This window comes from Ceratotherium simum, chromosome 22 (genome assembly GCF_057802395.1).
Source record: "Ceratotherium simum simum isolate JZ-2026a chromosome 22, ASM5780239v1, whole genome shotgun sequence".
Taxonomy (NCBI): Eukaryota; Metazoa; Chordata; class Mammalia; order Perissodactyla; family Rhinocerotidae; genus Ceratotherium; species Ceratotherium simum.
In genome coordinates, this window is record NC_141921.1 from 48,608,303 (window position 1) to 48,629,713 (window position 21,411).

The 21,411-nt window shown below is 61.9% G+C and overlaps 1 protein-coding gene across 1 annotated transcript in view; it reads right to left on the reverse strand.

The window, feature by feature from the left end:
- Positions 1–2,489: 2,489 nt before the first annotated feature.
- The window catches only part of TP73 (tumor protein p73), a 71,167-nt gene continuing 52,245 nt past the window's right edge, over positions 2,490–21,411 (reverse strand). Inside the window, exons 5-14 of the mRNA XM_004425512.3 lie at positions 10,976–11,162; positions 10,493–10,608; positions 8,614–8,723; positions 8,129–8,271; positions 7,696–7,784; positions 6,791–6,915; positions 6,139–6,287; positions 5,804–5,942; positions 5,342–5,435; positions 2,490–3,834 (exon numbers count right to left, since the gene is read on the reverse strand). Of these exons, the coding sequence (XP_004425569.2) occupies positions 3,496–3,834; positions 5,342–5,435; positions 5,804–5,942; positions 6,139–6,287; positions 6,791–6,915; positions 7,696–7,784; positions 8,129–8,271; positions 8,614–8,723; positions 10,493–10,608; positions 10,976–11,162 (1,491 nt within the window). The 3' untranslated portion in view covers positions 2,490–3,495. The remainder of the gene's footprint in view (positions 3,835–5,341; positions 5,436–5,803; positions 5,943–6,138; positions 6,288–6,790; positions 6,916–7,695; positions 7,785–8,128; positions 8,272–8,613; positions 8,724–10,492; positions 10,609–10,975; positions 11,163–21,411) is intronic.

Sequence of the window (21,411 nt, forward strand, 5' to 3'; positions counted from 1 at the left end):
AAGTGCTTTAATCGACCGCAACAGAAGCAGATGTTTGTGTGGCTGAAACGCTGACCTGTTCTAAGGTACAAGTTACACCGCGTCCCAGATCCGTGCGTGTCGGGGGCCTGGGCTGCCGATTGTGCAACCAAACCTGCAAGGAACAGCCACTTCCCAGCAGCCCAGCCCTGGTGGTGAATGTTTGGAAACGGCCAAAGCCCGCTATGGAATGGTGTGGGGGAAAGGTGGGAGGGACTGGTTCGCTGCTGGTTTCTTGCTGAACTCCGCGGGTGTTGGTGTGCTGTCACTCCTATCTGGCTGTCACTCAGCACAGCGGCATCCTCAGGCCCAGCTCGCTCTCCAGGCTATTTCCCAGCGAGCAGCTAACCTCTCACCTCTTGACTGCTGGAAAAATCTTACACCTTAAAGCTTTGTCAGTTTGTATTTTCTCCTCAAGATGACCAAGTTTCTACTCAGTTATCCTCAGAGCTAGTTCTCTCCTCCATCAGCAAAGGGAGAAAAGCAAGCTCGGTGTGAGCTCCTCACACAGGTTTGTGGGGGTCTGAGGAGCCTGTGTGCACCTGGGGCCCCCACTGGAGGATGCCCACTGTTCGTGGTCTGATGCCCTTCCTCCTTCCTTGTCATTGGCTGGGGGCTCTGCCTGCCCTGTGCCTGTAGCGTTGAACTCCCACTAACCCTTTCCAGGAGCACACGGTGGGGGCCCTTGTGGCATTCCCTGCCAGACTAAGGGCCGACGGGGAACATGCCTAAGAAACAAAGCCACTCAAGACTTGGGAACTCAGCTGCATCTCAGCTGGGTTAGTGGACCCCAGGGAGTCGGGGGTGGGCCCCTGTGCTCCTGAGGCAGTACAAGGGGGGACAACTGGGGGGCTCCAGCACGTGGCCCTGGAGCAAGTGCCAGACTCCAGCCCAGCTCCGCCATGAGCTGGCAGTGACGCCTGAAGCACGGGACTGAGCCCTCCTGTGCCTCAGTTTCCTCGTCTGGGAAATGGCGAGAACAGTGTACTTACCCCAGGGCCTTGTGAGAGCAAGATGAGGAAACACGTGGATGGGGCAGCCATGCCCAGCCCGCAGTAGCCCTGTGACTGGGGCCGCCTGGGCGTGCTGTGTACTCTGGGGAGACTGCAGATCCCCCGAGAGCTGAGCACCTCTGGGCTGATAGGCAAAGCTCACTGCCTGTTGGGATGAGCTGGCTCTGTGACCGCGTGGCTCTTAGCCCTGGCTGCGGGGTGGAGCCTCCTGGGCACTGTGACAACCTCGAAAGGTGGTCCCTGGGGAGCACACAGTGGAGGGGGGCTGGGTGCCTTATCCTAGACACCTGCGTCAGCACAAATTGTTGCTTGTAAATAAATAGAGACTGGCGATGTTTACGCTCTTCCTGAGATGAAGTCCTGGTCTGTGGGCGACACTGACGGCGGGTTTCAGGCAGAGCTGGCTCTGTGGCTTTGTTCACTGGAGTTAGACGGGCTCTGAGCCGCTGGAGGGCTCCCTTCCCCTGCTGGCTAGTCTCTGAACCATTTTAATGCAATTAACAGCCCTTCCTACTCCCAACGTCCGGCCTCCTAAAGAGCCTGGAAGTCTAAGGAAGAAATTGGCATTTTCAGTGTGGAGGGGGATGGAGCTTGACTTCTGAACGGACCCTGCACGGGACCTCTTGCTTTCTCTGAACACACAGCCTGAAGACAGCGCTTCCTAGCTTCCCCAAAGAGCAGGGCATCTTCTGGGTGGTTTACGGCAACAAGAAGAAACCCAGAGGGTGATCAGGGCTGTGTATACACCTCCCCTGGCCTGCTTCTCTGGGGACATTAGTGACAGGAGAGCCCAGCCTGGGAAGACTAAGGCCACATGTGCCTCAGGCAAACGGATGGAGGCCCGGCTGTGTTCGGAAAGCGCCTGGCGGCCTGCACCTGAGGTGGTGTCTCCGCTTGTGTGTCAGTGAGGATTCCCTTCATCCTACCTGCTGGAACAGGGGTTTCCTTCATGCCCCACTGCCCACATTTCTCTGGTCTTGTTTCTTGCCCTACACCGGGCTCTGGGACTCAATTCTCTGGCTGCAAAGGCTCAGATGGTTCCATGCAGACCGAAATGGCCCCATCAGTGCAAAAGCTGCCTCCCTCATGCCCCCTGCCTCCTTAGGGTGCCTCATGGAGGGCTGGACCCCTCCACCTGCCGCAGTGCTGTCCCCTTGAGGACATGAGGGCCTCTCCCAGCACAGAGCCCGGCCCCTGAGCCCCGTGGGGTGGGCCTTCCTGCCGACTGCTCCCTCCACCCGGGAGGGGCTCTCCCTGTGACCCTGAGAAAGGCAGCCCACTGCCCTACCCCCACCCTGCAAAAGTAGCCAAGGGGATGGGAGCTGCTCCAGCCCAGAGCTTCCCAGCCAAGGAGCCGTGGCGCGGACGGATTTTCCTTGCCCCTTCCTCGGCGGCCCTTGCTCTGGGCTTCGTCCCCATCTAGCCATCCGGGAACCAGTGCCAGTCTCTCACCTGGTTTGGACCCCCACCTGGTTTGCCCCTCTGGTTTCTTAGCCCAGCTTGTTGCCATCAACCTGGGAGCCTGAGAATGCCGCCAGGTTGAACCCTGAAGGGAATGTCGAGGGTGAGTTAAAAAAAAAAAAAAGCTGACCCACCATGTAGAAAAGGGTATCATTTTATCAAATATTGACAATTTCCAGTAGTCCGAGGAGCATGCTGTCCATGTCAATGCTGAGGTCACTGAAGAGTGGCAACTGCGGCCAGCGGCGTTGGCCTGGGCTTTGGCTGGTGTCAATTGACCAGAAGCTTCCTCGCCTCCCAGGAGGGACTGGGCACCCGGCAGAGCCCTCCTCCCCAGTCTTCTCCAATTCCAGTGAAACGCTGACGTGTGCTTTGGGCGGGACGTGGAAGGCAGCTGCACTGGGGTTTGAACTAGTGGTCAAGTGTGCGAGGGACAGACTGACCCTCAAGTTCAGCAGAGGGACCCAGCCCTGGGCAGAGACACAGTCTGGAGCATTGACCCCCAAATAACAATCACCGAGCCACGCATTGCTACCCAGATCCGAAAGACAGTGAGAAATACTTTTTGGCAGTCCATCAGCAAAGGCGACCCTTTATTTCGAAGGATCTCGCTGGGGAGCAGGCGAGTGCCTAAGGAAAAGGAGGCCGAGGAGTGAGGCCCAGATGATGCTGGCCCTCGGAGCACGCCCTCTGCGAAGCTCAGGCATCCTCACGGGCCATTCCCACTGCCCGTGGCGGGCTGCAGTGGCTGGAGGCATCTCCTGGGGCCAGTGAAGGCGGGCCGCGGGGCTGGACCTTGCCTTTTCCTGGGCACAGCCCAAAGGTCCTGCCTCCCAGGGCAGTCTTTGACAAAAAGGACGAGAGAGAGCAAGGCTTCTCAGGACTCCTGGCCGCAGGTGCTCATGCTCTGCTCTGCCCATTGGGTCAGATGGGACCAGGTCTAGTGGGCTCCTCCGGAAGCCAGCAGGCAGGGACCCCCCAGGCTGCGCCCTCCCCGCCTCCCTCAGTTGATCTCACTCTCCGTGAACTCCTCTTTGATGGACTGTTTTCGGGACTTGCAGTCCGGGAGGTCGAAGCCAAAGTCCGCCCACTCGTCGGGTCCTGAGCCCCCACCTGGGCCACCGCGGTTGGGGATGGTGATGGTGTGGCGCACGCGGAAGTGCACGGCCTCCATGACCCGCTGCCTCTGCAGCTCCCCGGAGCTGCCGATGGAGATGGTGGAGGCGTTGCTGCTGGAGCGGATCAGCTGCTGCGCCCCGCAGTCGTGGCCCTGCCTCAGGTCCTGCAGGCCTCTCCAGATGGTCATCCGGTACTGGTCCGGGATCTTCAGGGCCCCGAGGTCCTGCAAGAGCAGCGGTCGCCCGGCCACCCCGTTAGAAGGCTGAGCCACAGGCCCTGCCTCTCCCCCTCCTGCCAGGCATGTCAGTCTGAGGGTCCACCCTGCTCCTGCAGACCCGACTGTGAGCGTGGCCGACTGTGAGCATGGCCGAGGGCCAGGAGGGAGGCCAGGAACCCCCTGACCTGGAGGGCCACAGTCCATCCTGGTACTTGACAGTCTGGGGGAAATAGAGCAGCTCTGAAGGGCCTAGAAGGAGGGGCAGTGCTGGACCCACCTCATGGGCAATGATCTGGCCTCATCCCCTTCTTGTGGATGAGGTGGCAGCCAGAGGTGGCAGGAGAACTAAGTGGTGTGTGTGTGTGTGTGTGTGTGTGTGAGTGTGTGTGAGTAGGGGTGAGCCTGGGGCCCTGACCACAGTCACAGTGACAGATGGAGGACCTGCTCCCTAGCCTCAGGGCAGGGCCACCCCTTGGTCTGTCCCTTGGGACCAGAGTAGATCATCGTGGCTCCTGTCACCCTCCCTGCTCCACGCACACACCAAGCCCACACATCATGCTGGTGAGGTGAGGGTTAACACTGAGCTAGCCCAGCAGGGGTCACCAGGGACAGGTGGGAAGAGAGCGTTAGTGGACACACAGATGGCCACCCTCTGAGCCACGGGCTGCAGGTCATCTGACAGACCAGCATCTCTGGCCTATAGCCCTGGGCTGGGGACCAGCCTGGACCAGCTCTGGGGCCACTGAGCTGGAGCCCGCCTGGGATCCGGGCCCAGGGCTGTGTCTCCTGGGCCAGTGCTTCCCTTGGCTAACAGGGGATTACGGCTCAAGGAGCCCCCAGGCTACGAGCAGTCAAGTCGCTCACAGCTGAGGAGGGATGTGCTGCCCGTGTTGTTGTTTAACTCGAAGATGAACCACGGCTGTCTGGCTGTGATGCCCTGGATGCTTCTAGCCCCACATCCTGAACCCAGGACACTCAGCCATGTGTGTACTGTGAGTGGGGTGTTTCTTGTCTTCCTTGGGCCTCAGTTTCTCCCCATGCAAATGGTGCTGAACTAGACCAGCTCTGAGGCCCTCCTGGTCTTTGCCATCTACAATTCTTTGTGCCTTGGAAACAGCCCATCTCCCCAAATCAAAGGCAGCCTGGCCACTGATGCCAAAGATTTGGGCATGGGAGAAGACTCTCAAGTCCAAATGAGTGGTCCAGCTGCTGGGGCCCCGGGTGGGAGGCCTGTCCAGCCTGCTACCTGCACAACTGAACCTGCCTACCACTTGTGAGCTGACTTCAGCATGGAAGTCAGATGTGAGGATAAAGATTGGTCTCGTTTGTGGGAAGAAAGGTTTTCCAGATTTCTCAGCCTCCCCTCACACAGGCGAGAACAGGAGACAGAGCGGCTGCCCCAAAAGGAAGGGAGAGCTCTTTGCCCTCTGGACTGGGCCCTGTGCACGCTGGTCTGTGGGGTGGGCTCCACCGCGCCTGCCGGAGCGGGGCGAGGGCTGGCCGGGGCGGTTACCTCTATCGTTAGGTTCTGCAGGTGGTAAATGTTCTGTAACCCTTGGGAGGTGAAATACTCGATGCAGTTTGGACACCCCAATCCTGTTAAAAAACTGCAGAGAGATTTGGGAAATAAAGCAGCATTAACTTCTAAGTGCCGGCTGTGCGGCTGGCCAGGTGGGCACTGCCTCTTGAAGGACGCCTCCTGGCCACTCCACTAGCCACCCCTCCCCGCTGGTGGCCACGGCGTTGGGGACATGCTCACCCCCAGGCGCAGCCTCCAAGGAGCCCCTGGCTTTCTGCGCTTTCCCCCCAGCATCTGTAGGATGCTCATTCCTGACATTTTCTCTGCCTCTGTCTGTTTGCGTGCTGGCAGAGCGGTTAAAACACCAGGACAGGCGGCAGCATGCAGAGACCGCCCACCCGGCTGGGGTTACCAGGTTAGTGGGTTAGTGGCAGGGCCCAGCAGCAGCCCACATACCTGACCAGGCTGGGGTCGGCGTGGTAGGGGGGTGGTGGGGTGCAATGGGACCCCGAGACCATGGACTGGGAGCTGTGGCTGCCATTCATCTCACCATTGGCCGGCAGGGCGTGGCCGTGGTTGTTGAGGATCCCAGGGCCTGGGCAAGAGGCAGTTGGTGTGTCAGAGGGGGCTGGGCCGCGTGTCCCAGGCTCTGCAAGCCACTGGAGGCTCGCAAGTCGTGGAAGTCCCTGAGACCAAGAATGGACAAGGGGACTGGCCATGGCCCTGCTTCCTGCCCGCGGGCCAGAGCTTCCCCAGCCCGCCCCCGGGCCCCCACTGCCCGAGCGACTCACCCATGGGCCCCAGGTTGGGCCCGGCTGCTGAGCTGTGCGGGGGAGGCTGGCCCACCAGCTGGTTGACTGAGGGCAGCTTGCTGACGCCACCATGTACCTTGCTCATGGGCGAGAGGACAGGCCCGTAGGACGGGGGCTGCAGGTGGCTCCTGCTCGGCAAGCGACAACTCGTGTTGGTAAGAGCACAGGCAGCTTCCTTCCCTTCCAGTCACCTCCACGTACTGCCCGTGCTGCAGGGGCATGGAGACCCTGACCCCATGCTGAGCTGTCAGCACCTCCCTCCTCAGGACCTCGGCAATGGCGGGGAGGGAGGTGGGGGCAGCTTGTGCCACTAGAATCAGCCTTCGCTATTGGTGGGTTGGCATGGCTCTGACCACCCTGTTCTCATCCTCCACTCAGCAGACATTTGGGAGGACCCATTGGTGGGAGAGAAAGCACAGTGATGGCCGTGGCTGCTGCGGTTCAAGGAAGGCTTCCTGAAGGAGGGGGCGCCAAGCGGGGCCCTTGCTGCCTGTCCTGGGCAGCTGTACTTTTGGGAGGGACTTCTGGTGCTGCTGCCATTTTCCCCGCTGCATGGAACTGGTCCCACGCACCCGCCTAGGCAGTTAGGCAGGATGGGGTGGACCCCAGGGCGGGAGGGGGCGGCACTCACGGCCTCTGCAGGAGCTGCTGCTGCTGCTGCCGATAGGAGTCGACCAGGTGCTGCGGCACCAGCTCCATCAGCTCCAGACTCTCCTTGACCTTCATCAGGATCTCAAAGTTCTCCCGGCCCCGCACCTGAGCACAGCGAGGCGGACCCTCTGCCCAGGTGCCTGTGAGACTCCTCCCGGCCTCTGACCCCTGGTGGGAGCCTCAGGGGGACCCTGGGCTTGCAGTGAAGCATCTCTTCTCTCGCAGGGTTCCCTGGCACCCTGCAGGCTGGGGGTCCTCACCCCTTCCTTCCCCCTCCCCAGGAACAGGTGGCCAGGTCCCTGCTGTCCACCGCTTCCTGCCCCTGAGCCTTCACCCCGCCTTCCCCCCTTGCTCCCCAGCACTTAGCACACTTGGGGTGCTGGGGGACACTCAACAAATACGAGGCTTTTAGAATGAGGGACTCATTCCTGAAAAACTCGAAAAACGACAAGCCCACACAAGGGAAGCGCAGTCCCAGCAAAGCACATGGGTGATTTTGTCACCACCTGGAGTGGTCACATCATGGGACAGTCGTGTCAATTCGGGTTACAATGACGTGGCCTGACAGACTTTGGGGCTATGGGATTCCTCATGCACTTCCCCTTGGGGATCTGTGTCACCCCACATGTCATATCTACAGCGAGGCTTCGGGTGTTTGGAATTGTGTCACGCAGAGTCCCCAACTCCGCGGACCCAGGTCTCCCTGCCGTCTGGCCCTGTCTGGTCTGGCTTTCTGTGACCTGGTTCTCCTTTCACGGCCCTGCTGCCTGCAGAGCCTGGGGTCCCAGCTCTCAGGGTGACCGGGGTCCCTCCTGCCTCCCCAGTGGCCCCTGGGTCTCCTCCCCAGCTGCCCCAGCCTGGGCTCCACAGACACAGGACACTCACGTGCATGTAGTACATGTCCTCGTCCCCATGCCGCCTCTTCTTCACGTTGGTGCCCAGGGCAGGGATGGCAGGGGGGCTCTGCTTGAAGGCTGGAAGGCAAGGCAGGGAAGGCTTTGTGAGCGCGCGAGGAGGAGGCGGGCCAATGCAGGCAAAAACGACAGGACACCCGCCACGCCCGGAGCCAGCCCTCGTGTGCGTGCACCTCCTGGACAGGCCCAGAGACCGTAACCCACTCGGATGAGCAAATGCGGAGCAGCTGCCCACGCTGGATGGAGCTGGACCTGGGGTGGCCACATGGGCGGGGCTGGCTCTGACCCCTGGACACAGGCTTGCACTGCGCCCTGCCAGCTTTCACCTGAGGCAGGTCCAGCCCCATCCTGCAGGGTGGCCCGGCTCTAACATTCTGGGGTTGCCCTCCGCGCCCTGGCCTCACCCCGCTTGCTGGCAGCCCCGTTCTTGGCGGCGCTCTCGTTCAGGGCCTGCTGCTCGCGATAGTGGTCCTCATCAGCTTTGCGGTCTCGGCCAGGACAGGCACAGATGCGGCCCTCGAAGGACCGGCGGCCCAGCACCTGTCCACTGTCGGGGGGCACAGCCAGAACCGTGAGCTTCGGAGCCCACCCCAGCCCTGCCCACCCTCCCCACCCACCTTGGACCCCACGGACTGGCCTTGATGGGCCGAGGGGTCACGGCTAAGCACCCAGCTGCTCTGGGACACCAGGTCCCCTGCCTCCCTCCCGAGGCCCAGCTCCCACCCAAGCAGCCCCTGCAGCCAGGGCACGTCCCTCCCTCCCAGCTACATGGCCTTCAGAGTCCTCCTCCAGGCACCACTCTTTGTCCTGGGCCTCCCTGTGTCCATGCCGACCAGCAGCCCTGGCTCAAGTCCCTGCTCTGCCCGCCCCCGTGTGCCGGCAGACGCACTCCCGGGTCTCCAGGGTGATGATGATGAGGATGGGCCGCCGGTTCATGCCCCCGACGCAGCTGCTGTTGCACATGAAGTTGTACAGGATGGTGGTGAATTCCGTCCCCACCTACACACAGGGGAGGCAGGGGTCAGCAAGCAGGCCCCAACTCACTAAGGTGGGGGCTCCTGGGTCTCAAACCACCCATCCCTCATATTTAGTGCTGGCTCTGGGTAGGCTTGTGGGAACTGGGCCCTGCTCTGTGGTCCTTTGCCATCCATCCACCCATCATCTATCCACCCATCCACATCCACCTACCATCCATCCAACCATCTATCCATTCATCACCCACCCACCCATCTAATCCATTCACCACCCACCTACCCATCTATCCATTCACCACCCACCCACCCATCTAATCCATTCACCACCCACCCACCCATCTAATCCATTCATGCAGCACACTGAGTGCCAGGCACTGTGCTGGCTCTGGGTGCCAAGTGAGCTTGGACCTGGTCTCTGCTCTTGGGAGACACAGAGTGCTGTGGTCTGGTTGCCCCAGCCATCTCCCCTGACACAGGTTGGAGGTCAGGCCCTGGAGGGTGGGTATGAGCGGGTGTGTGCACAGGCCTCTGTGGGCACAGGTGTGTGTTTTCCATGCTGGGGGCTCTTCTGGGCAGAAGGATGCACGGCTGCTCTGGCAGAGGGAGGGACTGTAGCAGTCCGGGGGGACCCCCACCCCCAGCACACACGCCCATTTCCCAGGGAGTTTGTAGAGTGCTGAGTCATGAACCCAGGACTCCTGACCACCTGGGACCACAAAATGGGCGGTTGTCATGGTCTCCCTGGGTCAGGATCTAAAAGCCAGTCACTGGCTTGGGAAAACCTGGCCTTTCACAAAACTGCCAGCACATGGCAGCCACCAGGGGGCGGGAGAGCCCTGCTTTCCTGGGCAGATTTGGCAGGTGAGGGCGGGGCACGGGGGAGGGAGGGCCCTGGGCCCGCGGACATAAAGGCTGCTCTTAGGGGACCTTGGGAAGGTGCCTGGTGGGGCCTGGGAGCCAGGCACAGGGATGGGGAGCAGGTACAGAGGTGGGGAGCAGGTACAGGGATGGGGACCATGTATAGGGATGGGGACCAAGTACAGGGGTGGGGACCAGGTACAGGGGGTGGGGGGCTGGGTACAGCTTTGGAGGTCTAGGGGACTGGCCTCAAACCCAGACAGAGGAAAGGTGGGGGCTTGCTGTCACCGCCCCACCCTGGAAAGCATGGCCCACAGGGCCCAGAGCTGGGACCTGCTCTCCACCCCTCGTACTGGCCCCCATCCCACCATCACCCCTCAGCCCCTCTACCCCTACTTCTTTCCACCCCCAGCTTTTCATTCCAGCTGGGCTCCCACACCAGCCCCAGAACCTTCTGCTGCCCTTAGGTCCAAGTCAGACCCTCAGGGTCTTTTTGCCCCTGCCCACCTCCTGCAGCACCCCCACCTCGAGGCCCTGCACCCCCATGTCCCTGACTGTGGTTCTCTCTGCTGCCCCTCCTCACCCTCGCACTCCACCCGGCCATCTCCAGTCCTCCAGGCCTCAGCCCCTCCATCCCCCAGAGCCCCAGGCCGGACTAGCGTGTGGGGAATGGACAGTGGGAAGAGGGGACGGAAGCACAGGGCTGAGGCTCAGGTGTTGTCAGGCCCACCCCCCACGGTAGCTGGGGACGCTGAAGCCCAGAGGGGGCCGAGGGCACGGTGGGTGGTCAGAAACCAGCGGGGACCTCCCCTGAACAGACTGAACTTGGAGATACTCGGGACAAACAGATCGGCCGACTGAAGTGACACGAGCCGAGCGGTCTCTGCTAGGGGGTGGGGGCGGTGGGGGTTCCACTGCAGCCTGGCTCTGGCCTACCTGTGGGGGCTCGTAGGGTACCATGACGCTCTGCCGGCCGGTGACGGGGTCGTCCACATACTGCGAGAGGTTGTTGCCCTCCACGCGGATGAGGTGGCTGGCCGGGGCAGACTGTCCTGCTGGGAGGGGAGACCGCTTCAGAGAGGTGCCCAGCCCGGGTCCTGCCACCCCTGGGCTGGGCGCATCGCAGCAGATGGGACCACAAGGCCTGGCCCTGGGGACTTCCCAGGTGGGGCTCAGGCCGCCGGCAGCCCTCGTGCCCTCGGGGTGCCTGGCCAGCAGCCCTGCTCCCCTTCTCCCATGGGCGCCGGCACCCCAGGCCGAGGCAGAGCTGGGAGGAAATAGGGCTGGGGAAAAGCTGAGCCCACCCCGTCAGCCCCTCCCACCGGCCCCTGCTGTCGGCACCCTGTAGGATGCCCTGGGCCAGCCCTCCCCTTCCCACTGGGGCACCCTGGCCTCCGGGCATGGGGCCTGGGGCCTCACCTTCGTTGAAGTCCCGCCCAAGCTCGTGGTTGGGGCAGCGCTTCACGACCTCGGTCACGTGCTCTGCCTTCTTGTAGACGGGCATGGCACGGATGGCAGTGCCCGGGGGCGGCGGGGTGGACACCTTGATCTGGATGGGGCATGTCTTGGCGATTTGGCAGTAGAGCTTCTTCAACAGCGGCGAGTACTGCGGGGGGAGCCAGGTTGAGGCCAGGAGTCCCAACTGTACACCCTCCCTGGCTGTGCCTCTCCAGGAGCGCCTGGCTGTCCACCGGCTGTCCGGAGCCCCTTCCCAAGCTCTCTGATGATGGCCTCCATGTGTGCGCCCCTCCCCTCTGCCGAGCGCCTCCAGGTGTCCTTTCTTCAAAGTGCCCCCGGCGCCCTCCAGGGGCAGTGAGAGCAGCTGCCCCGAGAGCCAGCTGTGGCACCCTGGATCTGCGGCTTTCTATCTGGATCCCACTGGCTGGAGAGGTAGATGCCACTGCATCTACCTTTTGGATAAGGACAGTAAAGGCCAGGAAAGCGAGAAGGAGCTGCTGGAGAGTGGGGCCTGGGAGCCAGGTCCCCCGAGTCAAGCCCGGCTCTCCCTGCTGGGGACCTTAAACCCCCGGCCCGCAGTGGTTTGAAGTGGGGGGCATGCAGCGATGAGACTCAGTTTTTGAAAGTCCAGAGTTAGGCCTTTCTGGCATTTGTGCAGAGGAAACGTGTGGTTTTCGGATGAGCCCGGTACCCCTATGCCCTCGAGCTTCGGGAGGGAGCTCCCTGGAACATGTAGTCTGAGGGGCTAAGCTCTGTTGCTTGGTTTTGGCCACTGGGTGGGGAGCCCTCTGACCACGCAGTCCCAGTACCCCCTGCCTGCACCCTGCTCCACAGAGGATCAGATGGTGCCCTTCCTGATCACAGCAGGGACCTCCAGGGCTGGCGCCCAGGGGTCCAGGTGGCCCACCTGAGGACCTAGGCTGGCTCTCATGAGTCCAAGGGTGACCCTGCTGGTGACCACAGGGGTGCCCACTCGTTTCCAAGCTGGCCAATTTCCCAATGATTGGCTCCTGGGGACCCACCCGGGGCTCCTCATGTCCCTTTCCCCAGGGACAGTGGGGACTTGGAGTTACTCCAACCACAAAGCCCCAGAGTGTGCCCATTGCACCCCATGGTACAGTTGGGGAAACTGAGGCCGGAGACAGGGAGCTGATGGCAGAACAAGGAAGGAGCAGGTCTCAGCCCACCTTTGCCAAGGAAGGGGGGCCCTGACATCCCACCTCCACAAACGTAAGGCCCCCACCAGCCACCAGCACTGCTTCTCTGGCCATCAGGGAACACAGTAGACCCTCAGGGCCTCATACCCTCAGCAAGTTCAAGTGCACGAACAGCGAGAGAAGGGTCCCAGGAGATGGAGCTGACCCTGAGCCCTCAAGCAAGAGGTCCCCAGAACCGTCCCTCCTCTGGAACCCAGCCAGAAATGCCTCCCAGTCCCTGGGGTGCGGTCCGAGAGGACTCGGGGGACACGTGGGCTGGGGTCTCCCTAGTGGCATCCTCAGGGCATTGAGACTCTGCCCAACTTCCCTTCAATGCTGACTTTAAGACGAGCCCCCCTCTGCCCCCCATCACAGATGGGAATTGGCTGCCCACTGGGCTTGCCCCCTCCCAGGTGCCCCATCCACCTGGGGTCTCTGGTGCCCAGGACAGCCTGGGACCCCCACCTCAGGCAGAAAGCAGCATCCCCAGTCCTATTTAACACACAGGAAAGAATCGTCCTGCACAGCCCTGCGGGTGGGCACTGTTTAGAAAAGCAGAAAACACCTTTGCAGGGCGAGTGGCCACCAGCACCCACATAGGTTCAGGAGCCCCCTGGCAGGGGCAGGCAATCTGCTTGTTGTTGTGGGGGTCAGTCCTGCTTCCCTGGGGATGAGTGCTGACCTCCAGTGTCCCCATCAGTACAAATGTCGCCCCTTCACTCCCCAAAGCCCTGGTTTGGGGGATAAACTGGGTGCCCATGAGACTCAGACCTGCTCTCGGCCTGACCTCTGCTGTGTCCAGGCTCTGGTTTCTTGGAGAAAGGCCCCGCCTCAAGCCAGCACACTGCAGTGTGGTCTCTATCTTTGTGGGCTGGGGATGGAAGGAGGCGGCCGGGTGAGCCAGGTGAGGGCGGGCTCCTCTCAGAGCCAGTGCCGGGGCAGGAGAGAGGGGCGCAGGGCAGCAATTGGAGAAGAGGTTACCAGGCTTCTCCAAGGTCCGGGGAAGCCTGCACAGCAAGCTGCCCCTTGTTGAGCATTTATAGAGCGCCTCCTGTGTGCAGAGCACACATTCCCCCCGGAGTTCAGGCACTGGAGGAAGGTAGAGCCGCCCTATCCCCTCCTCTCTTATGCAGCAGATGGAGGTGTGCAGTTGGTACTCAATCAATGCATGTTGACTCCATACTTCCTGTGGCCCCTCCCCAGGAGATGCAGGTGGAGTGAAGTGAAGCTCACAGAGCACAAAGGATGCCCCAGCCCCAAGTAAACACTAGGTACCAGTTTAGTACCCAGCTCTCTTGTCCACCCACAAGCGAGGCTTCAGAACAGGTCTCTGACTCAGAGACAAGTGTGCAATTAGTCTCAGGCAGGGAACTGCCTGGTGGGCATCACGGAGGTGCTCTGAGAGGATCAGGGTGAGCAGGGTCACCCAAGGTGGCTTCCTGGTGGAGGAGGCCCCCACAGGGGATGGTGGGCCTCGGCTGGCCTGCAGGGACCTGAACACAACTAGTGACATTGTGGCTAGTCAAGGACGCAGAGAACCATCCATTCAGCAAGCATTTGTTGAGCACCTATTGTTTGCCAGGCTCTAAGCTCACTAAGGAAAATGGGCTGAGAGCCTCTGCAGCCCCCAGAAGAATCTAGACTTACTGGAGGCTCACTCCTGAAAGCCACCGAACCCTGGGCACTGACTGGCCTCAGCCGATGGCCAGTGGGATCAGGCCCTTCCGCAGCAGCTGGTGGATTCTGGAGGGTGTCCCCTTCCCCTGCAGGGGACCCAGGCATGCCTGTGGAGGTGTCCAATGGGTGAGGTGGCCTGGGGTTGGGGAGGGGGCATGCAGAGGACCCTCAGAGAGGGGCCTGCTTCTGTCGCTGGGTGACAGACACCCTGTGAAACAGGCCTAACAGGAGGGGGGGTTGGCAAGAGGACAACGGCCTTTGAGGTCTGCCCACTGCGTCCCAGGTCCGGCTTTGGCATCTGGCAGATGGGTGCCTTAAACTTCTGGACAAACCTCTCCGTGGCTCGGCTGGTGGGCCCGTGACTTACTATGTACAACACCCTTGAACGGCACCCAGCTCGCGTTACGGTAACATCATTTCCAGGTGAGATGGTTCCTGGCCCCTGGTGTGAGTGGGGGCAGCTGTCCAAAGACGGAGGCTGTAGATGGGGAGGCCTTGGAGCCAAATGGGCCCCCAGGGGCATCAGGCCCTGCAGCCCCCTTCTGGGGCCAACCACCCATAGGCCCCCATTAGTCCTCTGACCTTGTGCTCAGGCCCATGGCCTGAGATGGGATCTTTAGGCCCATGAAGGCAGGACCCAGGCTCAGCTGGGCTAGAGTGGGCAGCCCAGGAGTGACAGGGGCCTGTGGCTGGCCACATTCCTGGGCAGCCCCAACACAACATGGGGGTGGGGGCAGGGGCTTGGGAGGGAAGCTCCCTTGGCTCTTGAGCCAAGTGCCTACAGGGATGGAGCTGGGTTCCAGGCAGAGCTGAACGAAGGCGTGTGCAGCGCCCCCTCCGCAGCTCCCTGATAGCCCCTTTGGCTCTGAACAGTGGGGGCACTGCTTCAAAACCCCCCACCCCAGCCACACCAGCCGCCTCCTGGGGAGCCTGGGCTCCCACTCCCCTGGGCAGCTGCAGCAGCTGGGGCTCTGCACTCATTTCGCAGACGGGCAGACAGAGGTACTGGACTCAGGGCAGCGCCTGGCTGAGCCTGGGCGGGACGGTGCATGGGCCCTCTCTCGAAGCCCAGGTCTGGTGGGGGCCCCAGTGGGTGCTCGTGCTTTCTGGACTCCGAGGCCGAGGTCCCAAGGAAAAGGCAGGGACGTTCGCGCCGACAGCGGCTGGGTCGGGGTTGGGGGCGGTGCGTGTGGACGCCCCGCCCCAGGGAGGAGCCGCCGGGAGCTGTCCCTGGTACCGCGCGGGCGCAGCTGCCTCTCTGAGCTGGGCTGGGGCTGGGAGTGCAGAGCGTCCTGGGGTGGGCAGGTCCTCACCGGGGCCAGCGGGGCCCAGGCCTCAGGATGGAGAGAGGAAGGCACCCATCCCTCCCTCTGCGTCCTGGGCAAGGCCACTGCCGGCTTTGGGCCTGGCTCCATTCCCCACAGGAGTGTTCCCAGCCCAGTGCTGCCCCGGCTGCCTGCCCATGGAGCCTGCAGGCACACACCCGTGCCGGCCCCCACCCCGGCAAGGGGTTGGTCCCACGGATACCCAGCCTGTCCCCTGTTGGGCAGCCTGAGGGAGGGATGCCTGAGATTTCCCCACACCTGGTACCATCTGGTGGTCACACAGGTGGCTGCTGGGCTGCAGGGCAGGAGGGGAGCCTGGGATGGCCAAACCCGGGGCAGGGCGTGGGGGTGAGACCTTTAGGAGATGAAGGAGCCCTGGAATATTGAAGAGCCAGGCCTCAACCCAGGAGCGTGTGAGCACTCCCCGCCATCCCCCAGCTCCCTCCCCTCCTCCCAGAGCTCCTGGGCCTTGGGGTTTGGTGCTGAGGAAAGGCGGGCAGAAAGGAGGAAGACTCCTGGGTCCTGTCTATTCCACAGAAAAGGTCACGTGGAGGTGCTTCCTCTCTCCCTCCCTCCTGCCTCTCCTTCCCTAGAACCGCTAGATGGATGTGTTTCAACAGATTCTGAGCTGATAAAATCTTATTTATCTTCGGCTGTTGACACAGAGCCGTCTAGACTCGCCTGTTCCGGGCTGCGTGTGTTCCTTCGTGCTTGCAGGAGACGGTGTGCCCAGACGCCGGTGTATGCCCATCCCTGCCCTCCCCCTCCCCTCTCTCCTCTGACCCACCCCCTCCCCGCAGCCCACGACGGACTGGCCTGGCTGGGAGCCCCTGGCCTGGCTGGGAGCCCCGGCCTTGCAGGGCTGGCGAGGGGGTGGCAGGTGAGAGGGCGGCGGGTGGCAGGCGCGGCGCGGTGGCTGTTAATTTCCTTGCACCCGCTCCCCAGCAGCTGGATGCCCGGCACAGACAGGTTTGGGCAGGAGGCGAGTGGAGAGCTGATAATAACTTGTCTGTCATTTTCCAAGGACGTGTAGCATCTTGCAAACCGCAAATACCGTTAACCAGCTTGGATGAATCTGTTACGACAGATTCTGGGAGATGGGGCCTGCAGTGGGGGCTTTTATTTTTTAAATAATTTTTTTTTATGGCCCACTTTTATCTGCTTTCCGTGCGAGCGACTGTGTGTGTGTGTGCGCGCGCGCGCGCGTGTGTGTGTTCAGAGCCACATTTCTCTTCTCTCTTGGTTTGTGGGCCCCTTGAGGACCTCCCCACGGCCACAGACCCTCTCTCACCCTAGAAAAGCTTCAGCGCTGATCCACAGAGCACGTGGGTTCACAGAGCAATGCCCCGAAACTCACAGGGGCCCAGGTCAACAACCCCCGGTTACTGTCCCCCCCCCCCCCCCGCCAGTAAGGGACTCCTATGCTCCTTCCAGGTAAGGAGGGGCCCCCCGAGGTGACACAAGCCACAAGGACACTCTGCTACACCCCCCTCATGGGGCCTCTTGACCCTTTCTCGTGTCTTCACTCAGTGGAGAGCCGCTGGGAGAAAGGGGTGGGCTCTTGCAGGTGTCAGGCGGCCTGGACAGGATAACAGTGAACCAGCCAACAGGATAACCAGCCTGGAGAGGGGGTGGGGACACCTGTGACAATCCCCCCAGCCTGCTTCAGAGCACCCACTGTCAGAAGGCAGTGAGGGTCCACGCACAAGGAAACCCAAGGCCAACACCCCACCTTGGCCACGGGTCTGGTGGCTGGAGGCTCCAGGGAGCTCCTGGACGCCCCTACAGCCGCAGCCAGTGCCTGGCCCGGCAGAAGTGCCGGATAAATGAGACTGCCGTGATTCCTCAAGAGCTCCTGGCTGGAGGAGGGGACAGCTGCATCTGCTGACATCCCCTGCAGGCTGGACAGCCACGGCTCCCCTTGTCAGGAGCCCCAAGGAGGATGGAAGGGAGGTGGAAACACGCTTTGCAGGTGCTGAGTGACCCTGGCCACTGTCCAGGGGAGCCCCCAGAGGCTGTGGGCAGGAAACTGCCCATTGGGGAGAGGTGAGCCTGGACCTGGCAGGGACACCACTCGCGAGCCAGGCAGCCTGCCCCTCAACACCCTCCAGCCAGGTCCCAGCAGGTGAGCAGGAGGCACTGGAACCCTCAGGCCCTGGAAGCACAGGGCCCTGGGCCTGCACAGCCTCTCCTCCCACACAAGCTGCAGGCCAGCAGGGGACGCCTCCAGTGGCTTCCGTCCTGGGCTAAGAGCAGGGGTGGGGGTGGGCAGCAGGTGTGCACCCAGCTGACCCAGGAAAGAGCCCAGCGGGCACCAGGTCTGCTGTGCAGAGAGAAGGCCCAGAGCGCCAATGGGTAAGGAGCTGAGGCCCACACCAGAAACCTGGGCAATGGAGGATGGGGCAGGCCCAGTGAAGAGGGGAGGGCTTCCGGGGAAGCCAGGAGGCAACGTCAGACAGGGGGTCTGGCACACGGCAGGTCCTATTGTTATCGCTCTCACTCCGGCCTGCCCTTGGCCTCAGTGCCACTCGCCCCGGCAGGGTAGAGATCCCTGGGCCTCCATCTTGTCCTTATTCTGTAACCCAGGCACAATATCTGGCCTCCTCTGGCCCCTGAGGATGGGACCTCGGGGATGGAGGGGTGAGCAGGACGTGTTCTGAGTCCTCGAGGGCAGGGCTGCACATGCAGGGAGCCCCAGAACTGCCACCAGCAGCCGCTCCCCCAACTCCACGGGCATGAACGGTGCTGTGTCCGAAGCACCACACTCAGCCTCAGCCAGGTCCAAACACGGGTTCCTCTGCTGGTGAGCTTGGTTTCTGACTGCCAGCCAGAGAGTGCGCCTGTCTGTTCTGGTCTCCCGGAGAAGGCAGGCGTCTCTGCCTGCATCGGGTCTCCCCCAGCTGGCCTCACAGAGAAAACGCTCTGGCAAGGACCCAGCAAGCAGGGCTGCGGGCCAGACCACAGAACTGCCCAGCTCAGGACAGAGTGAGGGGGCTGGCGACCAGCCCAGCCCTGCCCACTGCAGGGAGGGCCCCCTTGACTGCTGGGGGAAGGAGCCCCCACTCCCCTCACCCCCACCTCTCTTGTGGCCATCTGAACTGGCCTGACCTCATTTGCCTTAACACATGGTGATTGCAAGAGTCAGCCCACCTGGGCGGGGCGCTGGGGTCAGCATGCACCTTCCGCTCACAGGACAGCCCTGGGAGCCTCTGACTGTGGGCACTCCATTCTGGACACCGAGCTGGTCTGGTTCGGGCAGGCACAGATGGGCCAGCTCCATCCCCCAGTGCCCTGCAGCTTCCTGATGGCCTGGAGGGGGATCGGGAGCTGGACCAGCTGCAGGCGGCTGGGGGAGATGGAATGAGCGGGGCCGGGCTGTGGCCCCAAATGTGGCAGATGCTCAGGGTGGCCTCTCTGGAGGGCCATCACAGGTCACATCGGCTCCAGCACGGAGCCCTGTGGATGGGGCCCTCCCGCCTCTGACCTTCCTGCATGGGCGCTGCAGCTCAGTCCCTGGCTGAGGACCACGTTAAAGACACGCCCTCTGGCAGGGAAGCAGGAGTGCAGTCTCTTCACGCTAAATAAACTCTCCTCCCAGCCAGCAGGAGAGGAGCCCACGGCGTCCCCAGTGGGCTCGGGGACTGGCCCACCCTGGAAATGTGGGGGTGGTCATTTTCAGCTTTTAATTCCAGTTGGATGGAATCACAGTTTTTGCTGGACCTGTAAATACCCAGCAAAGCACCTGGGGCAGGGAGGGCACTGGCCTCCAAACATCTGACCCTGCAGATTCGTGGCTCCTGACACCAGGTCGGCACCCGGCACTGCCCCAGGTCATCCTCCCCGAGGCCCTGGAGGCACCGCTAGGCCTACCCTGCATATGGGGACGCCGTGGAGGAGGGAGATGGGGTTCATGGCCGCGGTGGAGGAGGGCCATGGTGGATCCCCCCCACCAACCTCTGACCTTCCCCTCACGGAAGCCCGGAGAGCTGCTCACGTTTTCACGGGCGCTTTTTCCTGCCCAACAACAAGCCACATCCTCACAGCCCCTGCGGCCTGGCCTGTCGGAGTCCCAGCTTGTGGCTGCTCAGCCTGACCTGCTGCCCCTCAGGGGAGGCACTTTTCTTTCCAGCTCTGACACTCTAGAATTTCTCCCTCTCCCCTCATCCTGAGACTGCTTGGGCAAATGGACAGAATGCCCAGATGTGGCCAAGGGGCTTCTCCACCTGGAGGCCAGGGCTGGACCAGCAGGCCTCTGCGCCAGGCCTCTAGGGCCATGCCACTGGAATTCTGGGGGCTGGGATCCATGGACTCAAGCTTGGCTTCCAAGTTTGGGATCTCAGAAAAACCCCAAAGCAGATTTTCCCCACAACTGAACACCACCAAGCCCCCACTCACTGCTCAGCTGTGACCCTCGCCCAGAGTCCCACATGGCCCAGGGTCCGGGACCCCGTTGAGGCTACAGCACTGGTTCCAGGAGAAGCTGGGGTGGGACCTCGCTTTCCCACCTATAAAGAGGGGCTAATGGGAGTGGGGGGTGTGGGGGCAGCAGGCATGGAAGAGGCAAGGAGGGGCCGGTCCCAGGCCCAGCTGGCCTCCTCCTGGTGTGTCGCTACCTTTACCTCTGAGGCTGGTCAGCCCGGGAGCATTCTGATTATAAAGTGCTCTTGAGGAGTTTTGGTTTCTCAATAAGAACAGGCAGTGAAGGCGGACACAGCTGTCACTTGCTCACTGGCAGACAGTCATTACAGCTCGCTGGGCCCCGGGTGCTCCCTCCCCCACAGGCAGGCCCTGGACCTCTGCAGGGTCAGCCCCCCTACCCCCTGGTTCTCTGGGGGCCTGGGGGCTCCCTGCCCCTCAGCTGGGAGAAGGCCGCCAGCGACGTGCCCCACGGGGATGCACAGGCCGCTCCCCCAACAAGCTGCGTGACAAAAGCCCGGGGTCAGGCTGCTGGGGCGAGATCCCGGCTCTGCCCGTTGCTGACGGGTGACTCTGAGCAGGGACCTGCCCTCTACGAGCCCCAGCTTCCTCCTCTGTAAAGTGGGGAGAACATGAGAGCCTACAACAAGGCTGCTGGGAGGGTGACACTTGGTCATGCACCCGGGGTAATCAGGGCACGGTCAGCCCCGTGGGGGCTCTGCAACGTCACTGTCCAGATGACTAACCAGACACTCCAGGGTCCACGGATATCTCCGTTCTGGAAACAAGTCCCAGAAAACAGATGATTCTTCCTAAAACATCAGTTATGTCATGCCCCACCCACAGCCCCAAACCTGTGGAATCGACCCGTCCCCAAGGGGGCTCTCCCTCATGTGCCCTATAAGAACCCTGGGGGTATGGGGTGGGGTGCCCTGGGAGCACCCCTCAGCTCCTGGGACCATCCCGGCTGGATGAGCCAGGACCCAGCGACTCAGGATCACTGAGGACAAGTTCTGTGACCTCCAGGCCCAGGGGCTCCCCAGCTGCCGAGAGGATGGAGGGAGAAGAGGCGACTCCCACCTCAGGCCGTGAGCCTGGGCCTCCGACCCCAGCAAGGGCCAGCCTGCAGGAAGCTCGTCCCTGCCCCGCAGAGCTTCCCACACAGCAAGCGATTGCTGCAATTTCTCCCTGAGTGCTCTCGTTTCCCCTTAATAATCCCTGTTTCATCCGCACAATAAACAGTGTTAGAACTCTTCCCTTGGCTTTAAATATGTATAATTGCTCTGGGGCCAGTAAAAGGTATTAATTCCACTTATGCATACCATAAACTTTTAGGATAACGCAATTGATACCAAGATCGTGTTGGGACACCTCCGCTATTATTTTCCTGCTTGCAAACCTCCGAGGGGCTGGAAAGTTTTCTCCCAAATCCATTAGTGTTGACTCAGCCACATTCTGCCCAGGAATCCCGCAGAGCGCAGTCCACATGCTCCTCTTGGGGGTGGGAGTGGCAGCGCTCACACCACGTGGGCCAGCTCCCCCCCCCCAGGACAGATGGACAGACACACACACCCCCGCCGGGTCTGGGGGCAGCTGGAGGTCATTCAGGGGCTGTGCCCAGGATGGCAGGCTGTCCGGAACCCCCCTAGTGATGAGCTGCGCCATCACACCGTGCATACCCTCATTGTCACGCCCCACGGCTGCCTGCCCTGTGGGCTATTGCCAGTGCGACTCAGCCCCCCACTGCCTAGGTTGGGCCAGGGCTCCAGCCACGCCAAGCCTT